We start from the raw sequence: 23,582 nt of genomic DNA, 5'->3' as shown, positions 1-23,582 counted from the left end.
CGATCGGTTGTAAAAATGGGCAAAAGATCGAAATCGAAGAGATGTGAATAGAAAATGAAGTGTTTGCAATGCTACTATAAATGTAAAAAATAAATATATATATATATATATATATGCTATTATAAATGAACTAGTGAGTACTGTGTTTATAGTAGGAAAAATAAACTTTTGTTAGGAAAATTCACTCCGGATACCCATATTATTTTTATAAACGTACGCATACCACTTTTGTTTTCTTTTTTAAAACGGCGGCCTACTTATTTTTTTGTACTTTTGTTAAGTAATACTGTAATAGTGACGTTCATAGAAATTTGTTGTCACCTATGACGTGTTAAACTATTTTGAGTTTTTGACTTTTTTTTGTGCAAACATAAACTATTTTGACATGTAGACAAATTTAGGGCGTTTTGTGGATTATTAAAAAAAAACCAGAAAATATAAATTAATCAAGAAGTATTTCTATTTTGGCGTGCGCGTGTATAATAACTGGAAACGTTTCTAGTGAGAGACACTTATCTAATACAGTACTAATAAGTAATAATCAACCGAAACACTTCATTAACGTGTAAACGATTTTTTTTGTAATGGACTCGTTTGAGCTGATCTTGTCCTTTGTTAAAAAAAAAAAAATTTTAAATCACGTAAAGTTTTTTTTTACAAAAAGATACTTGTAAAAGCTTTTTTGACCTAATAATTGATCAAACGTTAATTACCCATTCGTTTACAGATTAAGAAAGCAAGTTTACACAAAATCTACGATGATGGATAATTAGAATCGTTCCCCGTGATTTTCGCATGGAGAAAAAATCGTTGTAGTCTGTCAAGAAAAAAGTTTATAGTGAATCTAACAGAATCATAGAAAATTATACGTGGTAGAATCGTCTATATAACATCTCATAATTTGTATTTAGTAACAAATCAAGAAGATAAAAAAAACTTAACTATTTTTTTTCTTTATTAGCAGATAATTTTTTTGTTTTGCTATGAAGAAGCAAAACTAACAAACAAACAAAACAGAGTCGTTATCTGTTTAATATAACAGGATTACGAAGAAGCCTAGTCACTTATCACATCCGATGGCTTTATGTGCTTCGCGAAGTCAGAGCTTATATAAGATCTCTTTTCAATATCTCTTCGTCCCCACCTCTGAACCTCTCATTCAACATGATGCTCCAAGAGGTGGATGATACCCTACCGTCTCTTTCAAGTCTCTCACTCAGCAAAGGGTTGTGTTGTGGTCACACTTTATTTTGTATATCGGAGACAAATTACACATTAAAATAATGAGAACAAATATTTTTACACTAACTTGTAGTATTCTTGACGAAACACTACCATGGATGGATCACTCTTATCTAAATAAGCCTTCTTCCTTTCAAAGCATTGTTTCAAGTACAAAATCTTGATACCACAATGCATGCATATTTGGAGTGACATTCACTACAAGAAAACAGCCGCAAACCGACGGCCATATCTGTCAGTAACCCGTCAGGAACGATCTAAACCGACGGATTACATATAGCATCAGTCCGTCGGTTCTAGAGCGTCAGGAATATTAAATCTGTCGGTAATCCATCAGTATCTCCAACAGATATTCGACAGATTTCCAACGGCATTTTATTCTGACGGATTACCAACGACTTTTGTTCCCGACGAAATGGCCACAGATATTGTCGTTGAGATGTAGCAGTCGAGAACCCGTCAGAATAATAAGCGACGGCCATTGATAACTTCCCGACAGATAATAGCAAGGGGAAACTGACTGTTTCCCAAGAAATATTTTCATTATTTCCGACGGATTTTCCGACGGCTACATTCCCGACGGATACCCAACAACGGTTACCGACAGATTCTCGACAATTATAACGATTCATTTCTTTGTTTTTGCTCTGTTTCTCTGTTTTTGCTATGTTTTTCTCTAATTTCTTTTGACAACAATTACTAATTAGGTAATAACATTTAAATTCATAAATTTGGAACTCCAAAATACAATATCACAAATCATCCCAAAAATCAAAAAGAAAAAGAAAATGGTGAATAAAACTTAAATATTGTGAAAATAGGTCTAAGAACTTGAATTCACAGGGAACTTTGATAACATCTCTGCCATGAACGATGCAAGCTCCTCATCTCTCAGCTTGTTCCTCTCATTCTCTTTTTCCATCATCTTGATGCAATCCTGATTGGTTGAGTAGAGGTCGATTTCCTTAGCCCATATATCTGATAGATTTGCGAATGTATCTCGCCTTGTCACATCATATACTACAGATAGAGAGTTCCAAAAGTCACATGCAAAGATCAATAATGTGCAGCCCAATAGATAAAGGATAAGAAATTATTATGTTCATCAAGAAAGAGAGACATACCCATAATTATACCCTGAGCTCCTCTGTAATATGAACTTGTTAGCGTCCTAAATCTCTCTTGCCCAGCTGAGTAATCAGAAAAGCACCCAAAAACTAATCAGAGATAACAGAGAAACTGAAACGTTACAAGAGACTATTCTAAATACAAGAAGACCAATCTCAAAAATATTCTATATACAAGACTAATTTCAAAACTATTCCAAGTACAAGAGTCTAATATCTAAACTATTCTAAGTACAAGAGTCTAATCTAAGAAGTAATACTGTTGCCTAATCTATAAACTATTCTAAATATACAAGACTAATCTTTAAAATATTGTAAATACAAAGACTAATCTCTAAACTATTCTAAAGGCAATAGACTGATCTATAATCTATTCTAAATATACAAGATACCAATCTCCAAACCATTCCAAATACAAGACTCTTATTCAAGCTTTAGGCAAACTCTTCCGAAAACAAGACTCTTATTCAAGCTTAGGTAACAGTGACTAAGACAAAGAAATTGAAAAATATTCCACATTATTGTGGTCCAATTTTTTTACAGAAGAAAACATTCTCAAACTCAGGATTGTCCAATGGTTTCCCTTAGACATCTAAAATTGAAACCAAAAAGATATGAACATAAATTTCAATTTTTTTTGTTTTCTCACCAGTGTCCCAAATCGCAAGCTTGAGTTTCTTTTCCCCAATTGTAAGATCAACCGAATCTTAACAAATATATCAATTAAGCAGATCCGATTTTTTATTTAGGAAAAGTTTCCTTTAACCCAATTCTTAAACATGGAAAACACAAAATCAAAGTTATTTCAACCTAACAACTTCTTAATCTGACATAATTAACACCTACTCTTAACATAATTCAACCCAAACATTGCAAATCCCAAATCAAACATATTTGAGATAAAAGGATACAAATCTTACATAGTTGAGTGGTTGTGGTGGATATGAGAAACAGAATCTTTGAATTAGAAGAGAGAAAGAGGGAGAAACGGGAAAAAGAAGAAGTGGATCGGGAGAAGAAAAATATGGGTGAGGAAGAAGAAGTGATATCTAGGTATAGAATGAGACATAAGACACTGAAACGTTTTTGTGGTTTAGAGTAAGTAATTAAAAAAAAAATATTAAACATAAGTTTCCCGCAAATTCCAAATTATTTGGGGAAAAATATTTCCCGCGGTAAATTTGTGTTTTTATCCCACGGAATCCTGACAGAATAATTTTTAATTTTCTTTGATACCAACAGTTTTCCGACGGATATATGATAAAAGTTCAAAAAACTACATATATATAGTTTGAAAAATATCTTTACTACTCAATTACCATTACAATAAGTATACTTCATAGCTTCCAAATCTATTTCATAAAAAAAACCAACAAAAAAAAAAATTAAATTTAGTGATTCACAACATTCAAACTCTTAATTAACATTGTAAGTGTATATAGAAACACTTATGATGAAATCATGTTAAATTTTGAAAATTTCAACTTATAGTCATATAATAGACCAAAACTGATTGTAAGTGTTTTAAGACATAAGAAATAGTGTTTGTGAATTTGTTAAGTTATAAAGTTTCATATTTCTACCCTATACCCTAAACCCATCGGAAAAATCTGTCGGTAATCTGTTGATATTTACCCAATGGTTTTCCGACGAAGTTTAAAACACGTGTTAAATGCGTTTGAATTCTTAAATCCGAGAAAACTTTTCGGGCTGTCGGGTATCCGTCGGGAGTTCCCGACAGATAACCAACGGAATTATGAGTTATTCAGGTTTTATATATTTACATTTCAATTCTATTTGACAAACTCAATTGATATTCATATGACCGATGGAATACCGACGGAGTTCTGACAAAATTGTCTAACAGACTTAATCTATTAGGATTCCGTCGGGATATGGTCCGGAATTCCCGACGGACTAAATCCCATCGGTAATTCCCAACGAATTACCAACAGATTACAACAGTTCAATTCTCGTCGCATATTAGTCGAGAATCCGTTAGAAATAATTGACGGGAATTGGTCCGTCGGGAATTCCGTCAGAAATCGCCTTGTTTTCTTGTAGTGATTGACTCGAAGGGCAATCCATTTCAGAAGCGATATGAGGGAAGAGAATGCGATTTCCTAGAAATGTGTGACTTGGCAGGTGATTCAACTCTTATGTCATTATCCTATATTCTTGAATCTATATATACATTTTTGGAGATTTATAGCAAATAAATCCTGAAGTTTGAACCTATTTACAATCATGTCATTGACATTAATTATTAATTTGTTTTTTATTTAATTAATTAATATTAAGTTTTGATTTTGGAAACAAGATTTCCCATCTTAAAAAGATTTCCAAAACAATTGGAACCACTCCCTTTAACATTAAGTATTAAGTTTATAATTAATTTAATTAATATTAAGTTTCTAATTTTACAAAACAATCTTTTCTCCTATAATATAAAATAATAAACCTCAAACAAAATCTTTTATACACTAACTAATATATAACTATATCTGTAAGTTTGCACATTTAAAAAACAAAAATTAACATTATTTATACATATAGTTAATCTACAAAACAAATTATATTTTATTTTAAAAAGAAATAGTCATGCGGTGTACCGCGGATGAATAACTAGTGGTAATGCGTTATAGAAACAATTAGCAAAAATTAGCAAAATAGACATTAGTTTTCTTATTATTCGGTTTTACATTTTACTTATGATTTATTCAAGTTTTTATCTTTAAAATTTTATCAACATTTTAAGTAATATCACATAAATTTAATTTATATAACCAAACCCCAACTCCATACTCTTGTCTCTCACTTCAAAGTTGCGGCTGGTTTAGGATTTGAGTAGAAAAACAGTTATTGGTTTAGTCGTTTAATTGTGTTGCGCGGCACGCTTAAAAACAGGGCTTCCTAGAATAGAAAAAGAAAATAAAAACTTGACAAAGAAATTGTAATAGTTCATGACCAACAAAATAACACCATTTCATCACAAATAAAAACAATAAATTAGCATGTTCTCAGTCATAAGGAGAACGTAAACGTGATACGTGAAGCTCAAGCCACACAACATACTCTAAAAGACTCAGGACTATCTTAACTTTTGCTATGTTCTCTCTTTGACGTTACACAAACAGATTCAAACACATTTCACCGAAGTTACGAGTAATCGTCATATCCATCACCAAAACTATATATAGGCCCTGTTCAGGAGAGAATGGCAGCGACAGCGACTGGCGATCAAAAATTTGTCTTTGCTTTCATTTGCTTCTCCTTCATCTGCTTTTCATCTCCCTTGAATTTCTGTCGCGCGACTTGATTTTAAGGATTTTGCAATCGCTTTTCATCTCCCTTGAATTTCTGTCGCGCGACAAGAGTCCTCTATTTTTCTCAAGTTAGAGTACAACTCTGATGAATGTTCAGTATGGTATAGTATACGCTCTAGTAAATTAAGATCTAGACCAAGTTTGCAATTTGATACACACGAGTAACACCATGAGTTAATAGCCAGACATGCATCTTACATTTATTCGATTGTATTCATCCTTACAAGAAGTCAAAATTCCAAGAAATTTATTTTTATTTTTATCAAGAGAATTTTAGTTCAGATTCTTATAATAGAGTCCAGTTATAAAAGTCTATGTAAAAGGAGACAAATTTTTTACACTAACAGTTCTAAAGATAGTAAGAGAAAGAAAGCAGAGGAAGTTTGGATCTAGTAATCTTCAACAAGAAACTAATTCATTATCTAAATAAGCTTCTTCTTTTCAAAGTATTGCTTCAAGTACCAAATCTGCAAACGGCAAAGCAAATCCCCAGCTACATTATACTGTGTACCATACTACCATGCCATTCGCGAGTATGTACTTTCACTCACAATCCTCATTTAAAAAAAAAAGCTTAATTAACTGCTACATTTTGTAATATCTTTGTTACCATGACTTCGGGCGTAACACGGCAAGTAGGTTTCCAAACCGACCGTTTGTTGTATTATCTTTGTGGTGCAAACAAAACGCTGTCACAAAGGAGCTGTAACCTTCAATAAAATCATTAAAATTTCTGGTCATTTTCATCTTCAAGGAGTTGAGATCCTTCTTATAAACTTACAGTATATCCTTATATAACATGTGTGAACGAAATAGGAGCTTACTGAATAGTCTCGCAGATCTCGTCAGCATCCCAGGTTGATTCTAGCTCCAATACATTTTCCTCCAACTTCTTTTCACACGCCTCTTCTTCGCCATCAACATGATGCTCCAAGAGCTGGACTATCCCACATTCTTTTATTTCGTTAGTTCTGTAACTGTTTCTGCAACAGAAATAAAAAACAAGCTCGGTGGATCGAAGGCACCTGATCCTCTACTTCAACTTGGAAAATGTATAGATGATCCATTGAAATGGGACACCATTCAGGATAATTAGTCAGTTTGGAACCAATGCAACAAGACACCGACCCTCGTTCCTGAATACCAGCCTTATTCTTCTTGGTAAACACACAATTGTGTGCCAACGAACCTCCCAACCTTTGTTTTCAAACAAGATGCAAGCCTTAAATTTGGTTGATGTACGAAGAGACTTTTGATTCAACTTCACTGTTACGGAACTCCCGTAACCTCTGTAAGTGAAGCACGCAGGCAATTCTTTACCAGGTAAGATCACCAATTTATCAGTTGATGTCTCGATGAGGAGATCTCTTGCTTCTTGATTTAGTTTGAAGCAGTTAACGAAGTTGAGCCAAATACTTGGATTGCAAAATGAGCAATCTAGTTTCTCTAGGGACTCACAATTTTGTGCTTCTAGGAACCTTAGGGATTCTGGAAGCTTTGGGAGTGATACTAGACTTGAGCATCCATCGAGATGTAATCTTTTCAGATTAGTTAAATTTCTAATAGGGGAAGGGAGCTCCACTAGACTTGAACAATTTTGAAGATGTAAGGTTCTGAGACGAGTTACATTCCCAATAGACGAGGGAAGCTCCACCAGAATCTTCCATCCATCAAGATATAATGAGCCTTCCGTATCAATTAAATTGTCAATAGAGGAAGGGAGTTCCACCACACTTGAGCATCCAGTAAGAAATAAGAAATGAAACGAGGATGATCCATAATAAAGGGAGGGAGTTCCAACAGACCTAAACAACAACTGATATCTAAACAATTGAGTTTAGTTGCATTCCAAATAGAGGCAGGGAGCTCCACCAGACTTAAACATCCTTTAAGCTTTAGGTCATAGAGATTAGTTAAATTTCCAATAGAGGAAGGGAGCTCCAACAGACTTAAACATCCATCGAGATATAAGTACGGAAGTCTAGTTAAATTCCCAATAGAGGAAGGGAGCTCCACCAAACTTAAACATCCATCGAGATATAAGTACCAGAGTCTAGTTAAATTCCCAATAGAGGAAGGGAGCTTTGGTAGACTTGAACATCCACGAAGTTTTAATTCGAAGAGATTAGTTGCATTCCCAATAGAGGAAGAGAGTTCAACCAGACTTGAACAGTCACTGAGATTTAATTTCTTGAGATTAGTTACATTCCCAATAGAGGGAGGGAGCTCCACCAGACTTGAACAACCACTAAGATCTAACACCTTAAGACTAATGGCCATAGAGAGATTAGGAAGCTTCTTCAGGTTTTTGGAATCGGACAAATCCATCAGCTTGAGATTTCGAAGCAGCTGTAAAGACAAAATACACAATTACATTTTTACACTTAGAAGTTGAACACATAAATTAAACGAACAAGTACAAAAATATACATTTCCATGCTAAAAAACGGATATGCAAGTAAAATATACTCCCTCCATTTATTTTTAATTGTCAGAGTTAAATTTTTCGTTTTATATTACTTTCCATTTTGTATTTACAATGCAACTTTATGAATCAGAGTTGTAGTATTATCCTAATTTTTAGTTTATTAATGACTTACAGTAAAACATCTATAAATTAATAATCTCTTTAAATTAATAAATTTTGTTTGTCCCAAGTCGATCAATGTAAAAAACAATAAAATTTGATAAGATAATAAGATTATATATTTTTTTGAAATCTCTATGTAAAATATGGTCTCAATACTATCGTAAATTATAATCATGCTATATATATATATTAATATATGTATGCTTTAAAATTTTGAAAATAATTGTTATATTGTATTTTCAAACTATAAGGATAAAGGATTTTCTATAACATGTCATAAAAATAGCTTAGTTTTTAAAAGTTTTCAATTTCTACATATGAACCATTTTCATTTTGATAGATTTATAGAGTATTTGTAATTTATTGTCAATAAAGTTTTCTAAATATTAAAAATTCAATTCTAATTAAACTGATAACATACTAAAGTATAATCTTATTTTGATAAACTTATCTCAATTCATAATTTTAAAAAAATTTAAACAATTTTAAATATATATCTACAAATTAATAATTATTAATTTACAATATAAATTAAGTTTTATTAATTTTAGACAAATTAATATCACTATAAATTAGTAAATTGTCATTGTCCCAACATTATTAATTTATAGATGTTTTAGTGTATATCAAATGAAATCTATACTATTAAAAGAGAAGCATTTTTAATAAGTAGACATAGAGTTAAAGATTATTACAATGAAATCTCACTCAAATAGAAATAATGATATGTATAATCATTGAAACCAAACAGATATCAATAAATAAGAAATTGTGGAGCCATACAGATATTAGCCATAAATCGGAAATAAGCGCGTATCCAAACAAGTACAATATTAAGACATTTCCTAATAATGCATCAGTCTGAATAATCAAGGTAATCGACATTTTAATTACTTAATATTTTAAGAAGTTGTTTAAAGTTGCTTCCATAACAATCAAAACTTAAATTCGAAAATATATATGTGTAAACTTATTTGACTTAGTTTTTTACGGAAACAACAAATCAATTTAATACAATTAAATAAAAACAAAATCAAAACAGTCAACAATATGTTTCCTTTATATGTAATCATTCATATTGACAGTTTACGAAGTATAAAAAACATTTTTCCTTTATCGAAATGCATTGATAATAGCTCTATATGTACTTCTAAAAATTAGTAATTGTTATCTTATCAACCTAAACTACTAACCAAATCTTTCGGAGAAATTTTAGGAACCATAACTATTAAATATATATATATATATATATATTTTTAATAATGAAATATTTTCCTATAAACCTAAATTGTGACAGCTTATTTGTTTTTGTATAAATACTGCTTGACAAACGATTACTGCTTGATTAACCCAATGACATCTTGAGTATCTAAAAGCAAAAGCAAAAGCAAAAGGAAAGCAGAAGATGCAACAATTAAGTTTTTATTAGCCATTGAAGAGGTAAGTCACTGCACCAATAATAAATTAAGTTCATGTATTATATAGTCTCTAAATTACATGGTATAATAAAATATAACGTTATTGTTGACACATAACCTTCAAGTAAATAATGTGTATGTAGTCTAAGCAGATTTTTGAACTCTCATGAGTGAAAGACCTTTAAAAGTGATGAAAAGAACATGTAATCTTATAGTAGATTTATGTATCTATCCACACATAGTGTAAGATATATATGTGTGATATAAAATATAAATTTTTTATTAATATATTTTATAAAACTGTTTTGAAATTGTAAATTCACAGTTCTGTTTAATATTTGGCTAAAGCGTAGAATATGTTTTTTTTTTTGGTGAAGAAAACATATAATATTTTTGAATAAAGGAAAATGCAAATAAAAAGTATATTTATGACCCGTTGGATCCTGGTCAAATAAACAAGTGGATCTTTGTTTACCTACTAATCGAATTTAAATCAACAACTTGATAACTAGCCAAAATTTAGGAACTCGTTTTTTAAGTTTCCATAACAAATGTGGTTATTAAGATTGATATTGTATATATTCCAACTTATTTAATTTTGGAAATATATTATTTGAGATTTTTAAACACGACCATCCAATTTAATATTATTCCGTAAATACAAATCGTCAATTAATATACTAGATTTTTATTTTTCTTATAATAAACGAAGCTATACTAATTAATTCATACTAAAAAAGGAAAAAAAAAATAAAAAAAAAATAGAAATTTTCCAATTTTTTTTTATAAAAACATTTATTATAAATGTCATATATAATCTAACCATAAGTTAATATTTCAAAAGTAGCATATTCCTCTTATAAAATTTGGAATTTAGATTCATTAGTATCTCAAAAAATCGAATATCATAAATTTCCAAAATTATTAATTCATAATATATACTAACTGAAAATTTTAGGGATCTTCAGTTACATAAGTTAAAAATTCAAGTTTTTATTGTTAAGGATAGTTTTAATGGATAAATAGTAACTATTAAGATTCAAATAATTTTTTATATTTTTATTAATTAATGCTCATAAATTTCAAATGTGCAGGTAAAATTTACAGTTTTTGGTTAAAATTGAATCAACGTAAATCTAATTTCGTATACAATATATATATCTGTCATCGAAAAATATCCGATTTATAGTCAATCCCTACTATGCCTGGTAACGTGACTTATCGAAATCGAACTCGGTGAGATCGGTCGCAGAGATGGTGCTGTAACCACTTGGGCTAAAAACACTTCCCACAATATATTTCTTATATGTAAATACTACGCATACGTTTTTGTGAATTATCAAGTTTAACATAATACTTGTTAATCACTAACCCTGATCACATTCGATCCGGGTTAGCTATCATGTCAATCTAAATCTAAATGATAACAACTGGATGAAAGCAAACCAATATAAGTGTATGTTATAAATGCTATATCAAATAAATATATGGGAATTTTGCACTCACACCAACTTTCTCCAAAAGTATTAACACTCACACTCACTTTCTACTACTCATATACTTTTCTCAAGTTTAATTACATATTACCCTTCACTCCTTCTAACCCCTTCTATTTTTTTTTCTCTCTCTCTCTATCTCTCTCTCTCACAATTATTCAACCAAACAATACATCTTCTTCTTCCTTGTTTTGCTTTTGCCCATCCATTGAAAGATAAAAGCTTATTTATGTTTCTCTCTCTTTCTCTCTCACATTCGTTTTCTAAAGTTTTCAAAAACCATTCCAACAATGGTGGAAATCTAGAGAAGGTGAAATCTTTAGATCTTTTTATCACTTTCGATTATATGAAATTCAATCTGGGTTTTCTTGGTTTTATTGTGATTTTGTGATTTTACTGATTAATTGTGGTCTTGTGAACTTTTTAATATTGAATTTGTTTTAGTTCGATCTGGGAAAAGTTTGAGTTTTGTTGTGTGAGTGTTATTCATTACTTATATTGTATCCACAAATAGTTATCCATTTGGATAAGTTTGACAAATAATGTATCCACAAATATTGTATTCACAAATAGTTATTCATGTGGACAAATATCGTATTCACAAATTGCACTATAACCCCATATATTTCCATATGGACACGTTGTCATAGTCACCTGAATTGATGTGTAGTACTTCTATTCTATATGAATAAACACAAGTATCTATCTATTAACAATACTGTAATTGATTACCCACTTATCATTGAACAAATTTTCATCGAGAAATGGATATTTTATAATCTAAAAATTCATCAAAAATATAGCAATATGTATCTTAAAATGTAAAAAATATATAATCATAACATATTGTATATAAATAAATAGATAATTTGTTTTATGATAACTATTTAAAGTGTTAATAACAAAAAAAGAGAAAAATAAAGAAAATAAGGAAAGAAAGAGGAGAGGGGCAAAATTGTCCAACTAACAATGACACCTAAGCAGCAAACTTAAGAAAGTATAGCAAGTTTGTAAAGTGGGTGTGGGTGCAACAAGTTGAACCCAAAGTGGGTGTGAGTGCAATAAACCCTAAATATATCTACTAAGAAAACTATGTACATACATGCATGACTAAATCTCTTACATATTCCTTATTTGTTGGACTAAAATATACAATATTAAATAGTTAAATAAAAACTTAACTATAGGGAACGTGACGTATTTACTGTAACATACCACATTTCTCTTACTATTTTTTAATGTGATTATCTTTGTTGATAATAGAAACAAATCCGATCATTCTTTTGTCTTAACCGAATTAAAAAAATAATCAAATACAAAATTGGTAGAATATGGATATTGAATGTTTATAACATTTAAAAAAAAAATACATTTACAAACATAACTTCATATATACGTAATATATTATAAACCAAACTTAGTTTTTGAAATCAACCCCGCACGTAAAGGTCTGAATCTAGTAGTGTATTAATAAGGAGTAAAAGGAGAGTTTTAATTGTTTTCTTTACTATATGTGAAATTGACTACAAGAATAAGTAATTAGATTTTAATCCGTGGTACACCGCGTGCACATAATTTTTATTTTATAATGTATTTATTTGTTAAATAATGAATAACTAAATTTCCGACCGTTTGTACGACTAAATGTTTATATTAATTTTTAACCCATAATATACTTCATGACCATTTGTTTATTATATTTAGTTTGTTTTGTTTAGTGTTTGAGATTCTGTTTTGATTTTTAATTATTATAACAAAAAAATAAGGGATCTAAATACATAGTAAGTCATTTATACGCTATGATTAATCACAACTTTTCTAATCATTTAATTATTTTACACAATCTTAGTTAAATCAACTTAATTTTTCTATGTCATATAATCTAATATTAAAAGTATTGACAAATAATAAAATGAGGATTTAACCCGTGTTAACAAATTTAATGATATTTTATTAATTCCAACATGTCCTCTTTATAACTCATCTACTATATAACCATATTATATCGTATTTTTTAAAAATTTGAATTTTACATATTCGTAATATTTTAAAATTTTATTAAGTTTATATATATTAATTATAATAATTAAATAAATATGGATCGAAGTTCTTTTTACATTAAGAATCCAAGCTCACAGGTTTTGAAAAACAAAATAGGAATCAAATTGTTGTTTTCTTTGTTAGCAAATGATACATGGATAAAATATTTTCAATACACAATAGAAGGTGTGATTAAATCTAACATAGTTTTTGTTTCCATATTGATTTTGCTGTATTTTTTTAGTTGGAATGGTATGTAAAATATTTAAGAAACAAAATCTGAAGTAATGCTATTTTGGAATTTTTTTTAGGGATTAACTTTGTAAATAAATACAAATAAAAGGGTAGAACCCAAAATGTATATCTATACTAGTATTTTTGCAGCAACTTTTGACAAAAAAAAATATTTTGGAAATAAATTGCATTCAATGCATTGATTTTAATATTAGTTACCAAAATTTTCAAAATTAATTATAGATAAGATTTAAAAAAATAAGGAAATCTTTCTAACTCATTCAAACATAAATATATGATTCCTTTTCATTTTTATTTGAATTTATATTTAAATTATCTTGAATAATTCTATAATACATTTAGTTAATAAAAATTGTGATTATTTCTGCATATGATGTAATACAAAATTTTAAAAAATGGACATATATTACTCAATAGATGAATAAAAAATAAGGGTACAATATCCCACATCGCCTAAAAAAATTGGGCAATGGTTCAGAGTCATATTATAAAATATACCAAAATGATTCATAATACAAATGAGTAGAAATCTTGATTTATGAGGCATTAAAACTTAAAAAACTTTTATTTGGTTTATTCCGGTTCTTAAAAGGTTAAATATTATAAATATTTAAAACTTTTAAAAAGTTAAATATTTATGTTTAGAAAAAGTATAAATATTATAAATATTTATAATTTAGAAAAAGTATAAATTATTTTTTAGAAAGTTAAATTTTATAAAATATTAAAAATATTAATAATATTTAAATGTTTATGAAGTTTCAAATATTATTAATATTTAAACTTTGTAAGAAGTTTAAATATTATAAATATTTCAATTTTTAAAAAAGTTAAAAGACCTTTAAAATATTAATAATATATTTCAACTTTTACGAAACTTCAAATATGAGAAATACTCATCCGTTTTAAGAATTCTAAGGATTATAAATATTTAAACTTTATAAGAAGCGCCAATTTTATAAAATATAAATAGTTACAATCTTAATAAATAACATATCAACTCAATCTAATATTTATAATATAAAACAAAAAATGTTAAAAATTAAAGATGATATAATGCAAGTTAAAATATCTTGGGAGGGAGTTATATAGCATGACAGGTTTTGACGATATTTATATAAATTGAAAATATCATTAATTTGGTGTTACACGGGTAAGACATCATTTCATTATATATATATATATATATATATATATATATATTGAGACATTTATGAAATAAATTCTGAAATTAACACCTATTTACAAGAAATGCCATTGGCATTAAATTTTAAAATTATTTTTTTACTTTAAATAATATTAAAGTTGGAATCTAATTGAAGAAGATTTTCTCTTATTCAAATTTCTAAAAGTATTGGACCAACACCCATTAGCATTAAATATTTTATATTTAATTAATCCATTCTCTAAAAAACTGTAATAAACATTAAACACAATTGATTTACCGTAGACAATAATAACAACTGAGATTTCCGATTAAACACTACATATAAACTACTACATGTAGACAATGGAAAGTATACACTACATAATATATTGATGTAAAACTATAGTAAATTTACAAAATACAAAAGACATCATTTACATATATAGTTAATATAATAAATAAATTTTATTTTACCTTTCTAAACAAAAAATATAGCCCTGTGGTGTACCGCGGGTGAATATCTAGTTATTAACATTATTGGTATCAGAGAATAGACATATCTAATTAAATTGATTAAATAAATATTGTGTAAAAAATAAATTATATTGCGGTATTATATGGTTTAAACTTTAAACCATAAAATTAACAATTATAATATATTTAACCAACAAATACAACTTATAATTTAAATATTTTAAATATTATATAAACTGTTAATATATTTTAACAAATACAACTTATACAACTTATAATTTATTTTAATTATGAGTAATTATGAATATTTTAAATATTTAACTCTAGTATAGATATAAACAGACGGACTCATAACTAAAGTTAATTTTATGTACAAATTAACAGCCCAATGATTCACTTACTAGCTACTCTATACCATTGAACTTAAAACTTGAAATTTTACAGACAAAAATAATATCAAATGACTTACTTTAGTTCCGTCCCACAGCTTTTCAAGCTTGCTGCCATTCATCCTTAACTCAACAAGGAACTCCAGGTTATGCGTAAAATGTAGAGATGTCATCGGGAAATCCGACCAATAAAGTAATCGTAGCTTTGGAGATACAAAGTTCAGAGATCCAGGATAAGAAATAATGTCTTGATGATTGTTGTCGACGTTTAAGTACTGGAGATTATACATTTCTTCAACGGCTTTCTGAAAAACAGACCCAAAACTAGGTAGAGATAATAAGATAAATTCACGTTGTATATAAAAAAGTGCATGAAATAAAAGTGCCAAAACTTACCGCTGTGTAGACTTCGCAACTATCCTCAACACTAAAAAAAAAACTGACGTTCAGAGAAAGATTGTCTACAAACGATTTCCTTACCTAATTGGACAAGCAAATTATGCATCTTTATATACTCAATGCGTGTACGGTCATCCTCGCCTGACACAGAACCGACGATAGATATGAGAGATTTCATCTCTAAACTGTAAAGCCTTTGACTCAAATACTTGAATTTTTCCGCAAGAAATGTTTTCACTATCTCTATATCTTTATTGTTGAAAAAGCAAGCTATATGAAGGAATAAATCTTGATCTTCAGCACATAAAGCATCATAACTGAACTTCAAAATGCTCATAATATCCCCATTAAGGTTAGTTCTTAACTTTGATACTTCCATTGGCCACTCCTCCTTGGACAATCCTCGAAAGTGGGATCCAATAACCTTTAGTCCTAAAGGAAGGTCGCCGACAAGGTATGTAATTTTACGAGCAAGTGCATCAAAACCATCTTCAGGGGTCTTTTGGTTAAAAGCATACATGCAGAACATTTGCAGAGCCTCATCATCTGATGGGAAAGCCACCTTGTATATATGCTCGATCCCGTGTGCCTTCAAAATTCTTAGATCTTCTGTTGTGATGATAATCCGACTTCTAGGACCAAACCACTCAACATTTTCTGCCAAGGCTTCTAGTTGTGCTAACCGATCAACATCATCGAGAACGAGAAACACTGTCATGTGTCTCAACCGTTGTTGTGCAACTCCTAAATGAGGAATCACGACATCGTTCTGGTCTATCATCTGAGACAACATTTCTCCTTGTAGTTTCAATTATGCACTGTACTCATCAAGACATGGTCTTGGATAGTTTACTCTGATATTCACCATGAATGCGCTATTTTGGAAACTGCCGGAGAGTTGGTTAAACAGAAACCTTGCTATGGTGGTCTTCCCAATCCCGGCCGGACCCCAAATCCCAATCATCCTCACTTCATGCAAATCTAGACGCAAATACCCATTCATCCTTTCCATATGTGCTCCCATCCCAATTAAATGGTCAAAATCACGTGATGGTGTCAAATGGTTAAGCATTTTCGAAATATCAGTAGCAATATTTTCAGTCATGGTTGCTTCATCATTCCTAACAAAAAGAAAGATCAACTTATACAGTTCGAATGCTACAAAGATATATTAAAAGAAAAAATGAAAGTAAGTCAAGAACACGAACCAGTTGTTTGAATGGTAACCTGCGATTGTGGCCACATCCTTTAAAGCTTTGGTCCATGTCTGAATCTTCTCCTCAGTTTTACCTTGACAAGTTTCTTTGAAGGCCTTCCCAAAATCTCCCTTCTGCTTCTTTACATCAGTTGGATCTACTTCATAGAAAATGGTAATCACCGTTTGACCCAACTTTTTTTTGTACTTCATAATCTTCACCAATTCGTCAAGACACCACGACGAAGAAGCATAATTCTTGGAGAGCAAGACAACAGCAATCTTAGAAAAATGGTTGTGGTACTCTAGTTCTAAGAAGGAAATAGTAATGATATGAAATACACAAGCAATTTCATTGAAAGTCTCCATCAAAATTCGAAGTCACACATATTCAGTTTCAATGTTTGGACTCAGTCAGAGCAAAAAAGTTTCCATAGACTAGTCTAAGTTCACACGTACACGGTTTCTACTTCACATCCGCCGACGAGATACTGCATCAGACTGTTTTGTATGGAGGACATATATTCATGTCGTTATGAAAAATCCAAAGAGTATATAAGATCCAATGTTGTGTTTGGTGTTTTATAATGAACAATGGGAGACACATTGAGAAGGTGAATATAAAATTGGGAATCAAAAAGGAGAGTTGACTTTTCTTTTGAGTTGACTTTTATCTCCAAAAACGCGATCCTCTTCCTTCTCCCACCACCTTCGCCGATCTCGGCGTCGGTCCCCACCGCCCATTATGGGCAAACATAAGCCTAAAAAGAAACCCCCAGGCGACATCTCCACTGGATCCGCCTCGTCTGCTACCTCTCCTGAGAGACAAACCCTACATGATTCCCCTAAATCAGTTGGCAATGACTCCGTCTGCTCCCCCGTAAATGTGTTGCCTGAAATCGTCAAGAAATCAGCCAACAACAAAAGCACTGATTCCTGCTCAAAAATCCCCAATCTGGAGATCTCTGTACCAGCAATCGATAACCCGAGATCCCCAATTGCTAGGGCTACAGTGTCAACGGATGCAATTCCGACAAATGTCGCCGAAGTAGCTACAGTCAGCTCTGATAAGGAATCCTCACGACCTGATGTAACTACAAAAACAACAATGATGTCCCACCGTCCTCCAGGTGATGCGACAGAAGACCAACCCTGGAAAGCCTTGCTCAAGGGAGGTTTCTCAAATACAGCGGAAAGGTTCTCCCTTCACCCTTGACTCCGGAGAGGTATGTGTTACTATCCCAAACACTGCTATTGAGAAGAACAAAAAAGCTTGGGATAGCTTTATTATTGGCCAATTTTATGAAGAATCGCCGGCTAGAGGAGCAGTCCATGCTATTGTTAATGGGATATGGAGTCGACAGAATAAAGACATATCTGTATCCAAAATGGAAGGTAACTCCTTTCTCTTCAAAGTCCCCTGCCCGAATGCGAGGAGGAGAATCCTAAGTCAGTGCCTTTGGCAAATAGATGGCCAAATGTTGTTCCAAAAAAGCCAGAGTTGTCTATGGTTCCTGTCTGTCTTGACTTTCATGGAGTCCCTCTTGAATTCTTCAACCGCGAAGGTCTCGAGCATATAGCCGGACTGGTTGGTCATCCAGTTTGCCTCCACCCTCATACTGAAAAACTGTTGAATACTGAAGTTGCAAAGGTATACACAGTTATCGTCCCTCGCAAGCCTCTTCCTGATGCAGTCAACGCCAGATTTGAATCAGGGCAAATCAAGCGCATTCGTGTTTCCAGCCCTTAGTTACCTTCACTATGCAGTCACTGTAAAAAGGTAGGACACACCATGGCTCGGTGTCCTAATTTCCCTCCTAAGTGTAACCTGTGTGGTTCGGTGAAGCATAACACGGATTCATGTCCACGTGCTAAGAAGGATAAGAAAAGTGGAAAGGTTCCCATTCAAAGCCAACTTCCAATTGTTGAAGTGAAGGAGCATGTAATCCCCGTTACACAAGCCAGGATGCTACCTCCAATGAGCATACTGTCTAAAAACAACTCTGCAGCGGCCACTCCAGGTATTTCTGTTCTAGCAATGGGTGAGCCAAGTGCAACTGTTCGTGCAGTGGGAGAATCGAGCAACAAAATGAATTGTCCACCACCCTTTAAAGGGCCTAAGCAAGGTAACACACCTACAACCTCTGACAGGAAGTTCCAGGAGGATAAAATCTGTATAGATCTTTCTGCAAATCTGTTCTCTCATCTAGCTCCGCATGATGATTTGGTCGATGCACAAGATCTTCTCTCGGATCATGATAGCCTTTCAGATGATGAAGATAACCCTGAAGTAGAATCCGATAGATTTCTCAAAGTTATCTCTAAGCGATTATTGAGGAAGAAGGGCAGTAGAGCAGGGGTTAGAGGCCCCATTTCCCTCTAATCAATATCTCTTTATGGATATTTTTTGTCGTAATGTAAGAGGGTTTAATGATCCCATAAAACGTAGAAGCTTCAGGAAGTGGCTCAAGGTACATAAGCCTCTTTTTGGTGGAATTCTAGAAACGCGAGTAAGTCCAGATAAGGCTCAAAATTTTGTCTCTAGCGTGGTTCCAGGATGGCTATATTCGGATAATTATGACTTCTCAGACCTTGGCAAGATATGGGTTATATGGCACCCTTCGGTTAAGGTCACTATTTTGTCTAAATCCTTGCAAATGATAGTCTGCTTAATACAACTACCATTTGTTCCTACTGAGATTGTGGTATCCATTGTGTATGCTTCCTCATCCAGTCGTGCAGAGCGTAAGATCCTTTGGGGTGAGATTCAGGATCTAGCTTCTTCACCAGTAGTCTTGAACAAGCCCTGGACAGTTACTGGAGACTTTAATCAAGTTCTTTACCCCCATGAGCATTCTATCCCTACAACTGTCTCTCAACCGGGTGGAATGAGAGAATTCAGGGACTGTCTGACAGTGTCCTACCTAGCAGACCTTCCTTTCTGTGGTAATACTTTCACTTGGACCAACAATCACGAGGTAGGACTGATTGCTGAGAAGTTCGATCGTATCCTGGTCAATGATGTCTGGTTAACTTATTTTCCAAACTCTCTTGGAGTCTTTGGAAAACCAGGGTTTTCAGATCACAGTCTGAGTTGCCTTTTCTTGGATTCTGGTCAGCAGAGGAGGAAAACGCCTTTCAGATTTCTAACCCTCCTCAAACAAAACCCAGATTTTGCTCCCCTGGTGAGACTGTGGTGGCAAGCATTCCCCTTTGACTGTTTGAAGATGCTAAGGTTTTCTAAAAAGCTAAAGGAGCTAAAAAGCATTATTCGAACCTTAACCAGAGATAACTACTCAGGGATTGAAAACCGTACAAAGGAAACATATGAGGAGTTATTAGTTTGTCAACGAAATCTCCTCGAAAAGTCGTCAGCCGAAGAACATTGCAAGGAACAACAAGCTCATCAGAAATGGTGTACTTTGGCTAAAACTGAAGAGAACTACTGAAGACAAAAGTCAAGGATCTGCTGGTTGAGAGACGGTGACAAAAACTCTAGTTTCTTCCACCGAGTGATTCTTTCTCGTCAATTGCAGAACCAGATCTTGTTCCTTTTTGATAATAATGATCAGTTGGTGGACACAAGATTAGGTATCCAACAAGTTGCAATCCAGTACTTCAAAGACTTTCTGGGAACAAAATCAACGACACAACCACCTGATGCAGAGGTCCTAGCTTCTTTCATCCCTCAAAGATGCTCTGCTACTGCGATTCAGGTTCTATCTAAGCCTTTATCCCCTGCGGAAATCAAGCTTGCAGTATTCTCCTTGCCTAGGAACAAGGCACCAGGACCAGATGGCTATTGTGTTGAATTTTTCACTGCTCACTGGGACACTGTGGGTTCGGACCTAATTGAAGCAGTACTTGAGTTTTATTCCTCAGGACAAATGCTTAAACAATGGAATTCTACCCTATTATCTCTCATTCCAAAAATGCCAAATGCTTCTAGAATGAGTGAATTCCGCCCCATTGCTTGTTGCAACACCATCTATAAAGTGGTCTCCAAACTCTTAACAAACAGGCTTAAAGCAGTACTAGCAGATCTTATTGCCAACACGCAGTCAGCTTTCATCCCGGGCCGTCTGTTGGTTGAAAATGTTCTGCTGGCAATAGAGTTAATACAAGGGTACAATCAAAAAAATATCTCTTCACAGGGACTACTTAAGGTTGATCTCAAGAAGGCCTTCGACTCAGTTCATTGGACCTTCATCATCAACGTCTTGCAGGCCATGGAGTTCCCTCCTCACTTTGTCACTCTGATCACTCAATGTATTACAACTCCCATGTTCTCAATTTCGGTCAGTGGTGAATCATGCGGTTATTTTAAAGGTGAAAAAGGGCTTAGACAAGGTGATTCGATCTCTCCTTACCTCTTCACCTTAGCAATGGAGGTCTTCTCTCAGATGCTGAACAATGGTTTCAATGCTAGCATAATTGGTCACCACCCCTCAGCCTTAAACCCTCAGGTAACTCATCTAGCTTTTGTTGATGATATAATGATTTTCTTTGATGGCAAGAAGGATTCTTTGAACACCATCACAACAGTTCTTCAAGACTTCTCAGATATCTCGGGTTTATCCATGAACAAGGACAAGACTGAACTGTACCTCGGAGGAGTGAACCAATCTGAAACTGATGAGCTATCAACTCTCGGATTCAAGTTAGGGTCACTGCCTTTTCGATATCTGGGCCTTCCTCTAATGCATAGGAAGCTCCAAATGGCTGAGTATAGACCTTTAATCGACAAAATCTCATCCCGGTTCACTACCTGGTCTGCGCGTGCACTGTCGTATGCGGGAAGAATGGAACTAATCAAGTCAGTCATCTACGGGACAGTCAACTTCTGGGCGTCGGCTTTCATCTTGCCTAAAGGTTGTATCAAACGCATTGAGAGCCTCTGCTCTAGATATCTTTGGACTGGTGACATCAACAAAAAACCAGCTGCCAAGGTTGCTTGGACACAACTATGCCTCCCAAAGCATGAGGGTGGTCTTGGCTTTCGCTGCTTCTCCACCTGGAACCGAACTCTCTGTCTCAAGCTTGTTTGGAGATTATTTACGGGAGATTCCTTGTGGGCTCAATGGTTGAGAAACAACAAAATCAAAGATGGGAACTTCTGGTTTATTGATGAGAAGAAGACAACATCGTGGACTTGGAAGCATTGCTGAATCTTCGCACTGTTGCTATCCGTTTTATGCGCTGTGAAATCGGAGATGGCAAACATGCGAGTTTCTGGTATGACTATTGGACTCCATTTGGTCAGCTAATCCACTTCTTGGGACCAACTGGTCCTGCACAAACAGATATACCACTTCATGCTACTGTTGCGCATGCATCCTCCCTGTCATGCTGGAACCTTCGACCGGCACGTTGACCGCAAGCTGAACTGCTGCATATCCATTTAACAATGGTATCATCGCCTGCCTTATGCACAAGAGATGATTCCTTCCTCTGGTCCATAGACGGTGACACTCAGGACTCTTTCAGTTCTAAAGCAACGTGTGAGGTTCTTAGAGAAAAAAGTGCTCCTCTCACTTGGACCGTCATGTCTGGTTCAAAGGTGCCACCCCAAGACACGCGTTCCTGCATTGGCTGACACATCAAAACAGGCTCCCAACTCTTTCAAGGCTAGCGAGCTGGGGAATGCAGATTGACACATCCTGTTGCCTTTGTGGAGCCTATACGGAAACCCGTGATCACTTATTCCTTCACTGTGATTTTAGTGAGGAACTATGGGAACAAGCAACACGAAGACTGGGGTATCGGCCCTTCGTTTTTCATACCTGGGAATCACTCTTTGCTTGGTTGGAATTGTCGAATACCACCTCTGCAAACACTCTAAGGAGGCTTGTCGCACAAGTAGTTATTTACTCAATATGGATGGAGCGTAATAACAGGCTTCATAACAACATAACAACCCCACCGCATGTTCTGTTCAAGGCTATGGATAGAAGCATTAGAGACGCCATTCTTGCAAGGAGCAACCTGAAGAACTTCAAACCCCTTATGCGCGATTGGTTAAAGCATGCTTAGACTACACATCACTCATGTTTTTAGATAGTCCTTGAAATTATTTTTTTGGCAAGGCTTATCTACTGTTTCACCATTTTGTAGCTACTACAAACTAATTTCTTTAATGAAAATTCACAAATTTTCAAAAAAAAAAGGTGAATAAATGGTGTGATATTGACCTAACTGAGTAAAGAACACAATTATATCTTGCGTCCCAAGAAATCTCCTTATTTCATCAATGTTGTCAGATAAATTTATATTTCAAATAATACAACAACGTGTTTTGAAGATTCGTTTACGAAAGGTTTGATTTCTTCAGATTCTTTTTTTTTTCACACAGTCCTCGGTTTATACTATGAGACTTCATACCAACAGAGTGCTCTGTTTTTCACAACTCTGTCTGTTGAGTCTTCATAGTTTGCAATTCAATAAACACGCGTACCACCAGGAGTTTATAGCCAGACATCTTACA

General features: G+C 33.2%; 1 protein-coding gene and 1 pseudogene across 1 annotated transcript; both read right to left on the bottom strand.

The window, feature by feature from the left end:
* On the bottom strand, positions 1,951–16,696 carry LOC104704594 (annotated as a pseudogene).
* LOC104704593 (probable disease resistance protein RPP1) lies at positions 16,504–17,467 on the bottom strand. The gene is made up of 2 exons (XM_010420651.2): positions 17,112–17,467; positions 16,504–17,024 (listed from the first exon to the last, which is right to left on the bottom strand). Exons 1-2 carry the CDS (start codon positions 17,465–17,467, stop codon positions 16,715–16,717), a joined length of 666 nt encoding a protein of 221 aa, XP_010418953.1. The 3' UTR covers positions 16,504–16,714.

Source organism: Camelina sativa, chromosome 7 (genome assembly GCF_000633955.1).
Source record: "Camelina sativa cultivar DH55 chromosome 7, Cs, whole genome shotgun sequence".
NCBI lineage: Eukaryota > Viridiplantae > Streptophyta > Magnoliopsida > Brassicales > Brassicaceae > Camelina > Camelina sativa.
This window is presented reverse-complemented; position numbering and strand designations above follow the sequence as displayed.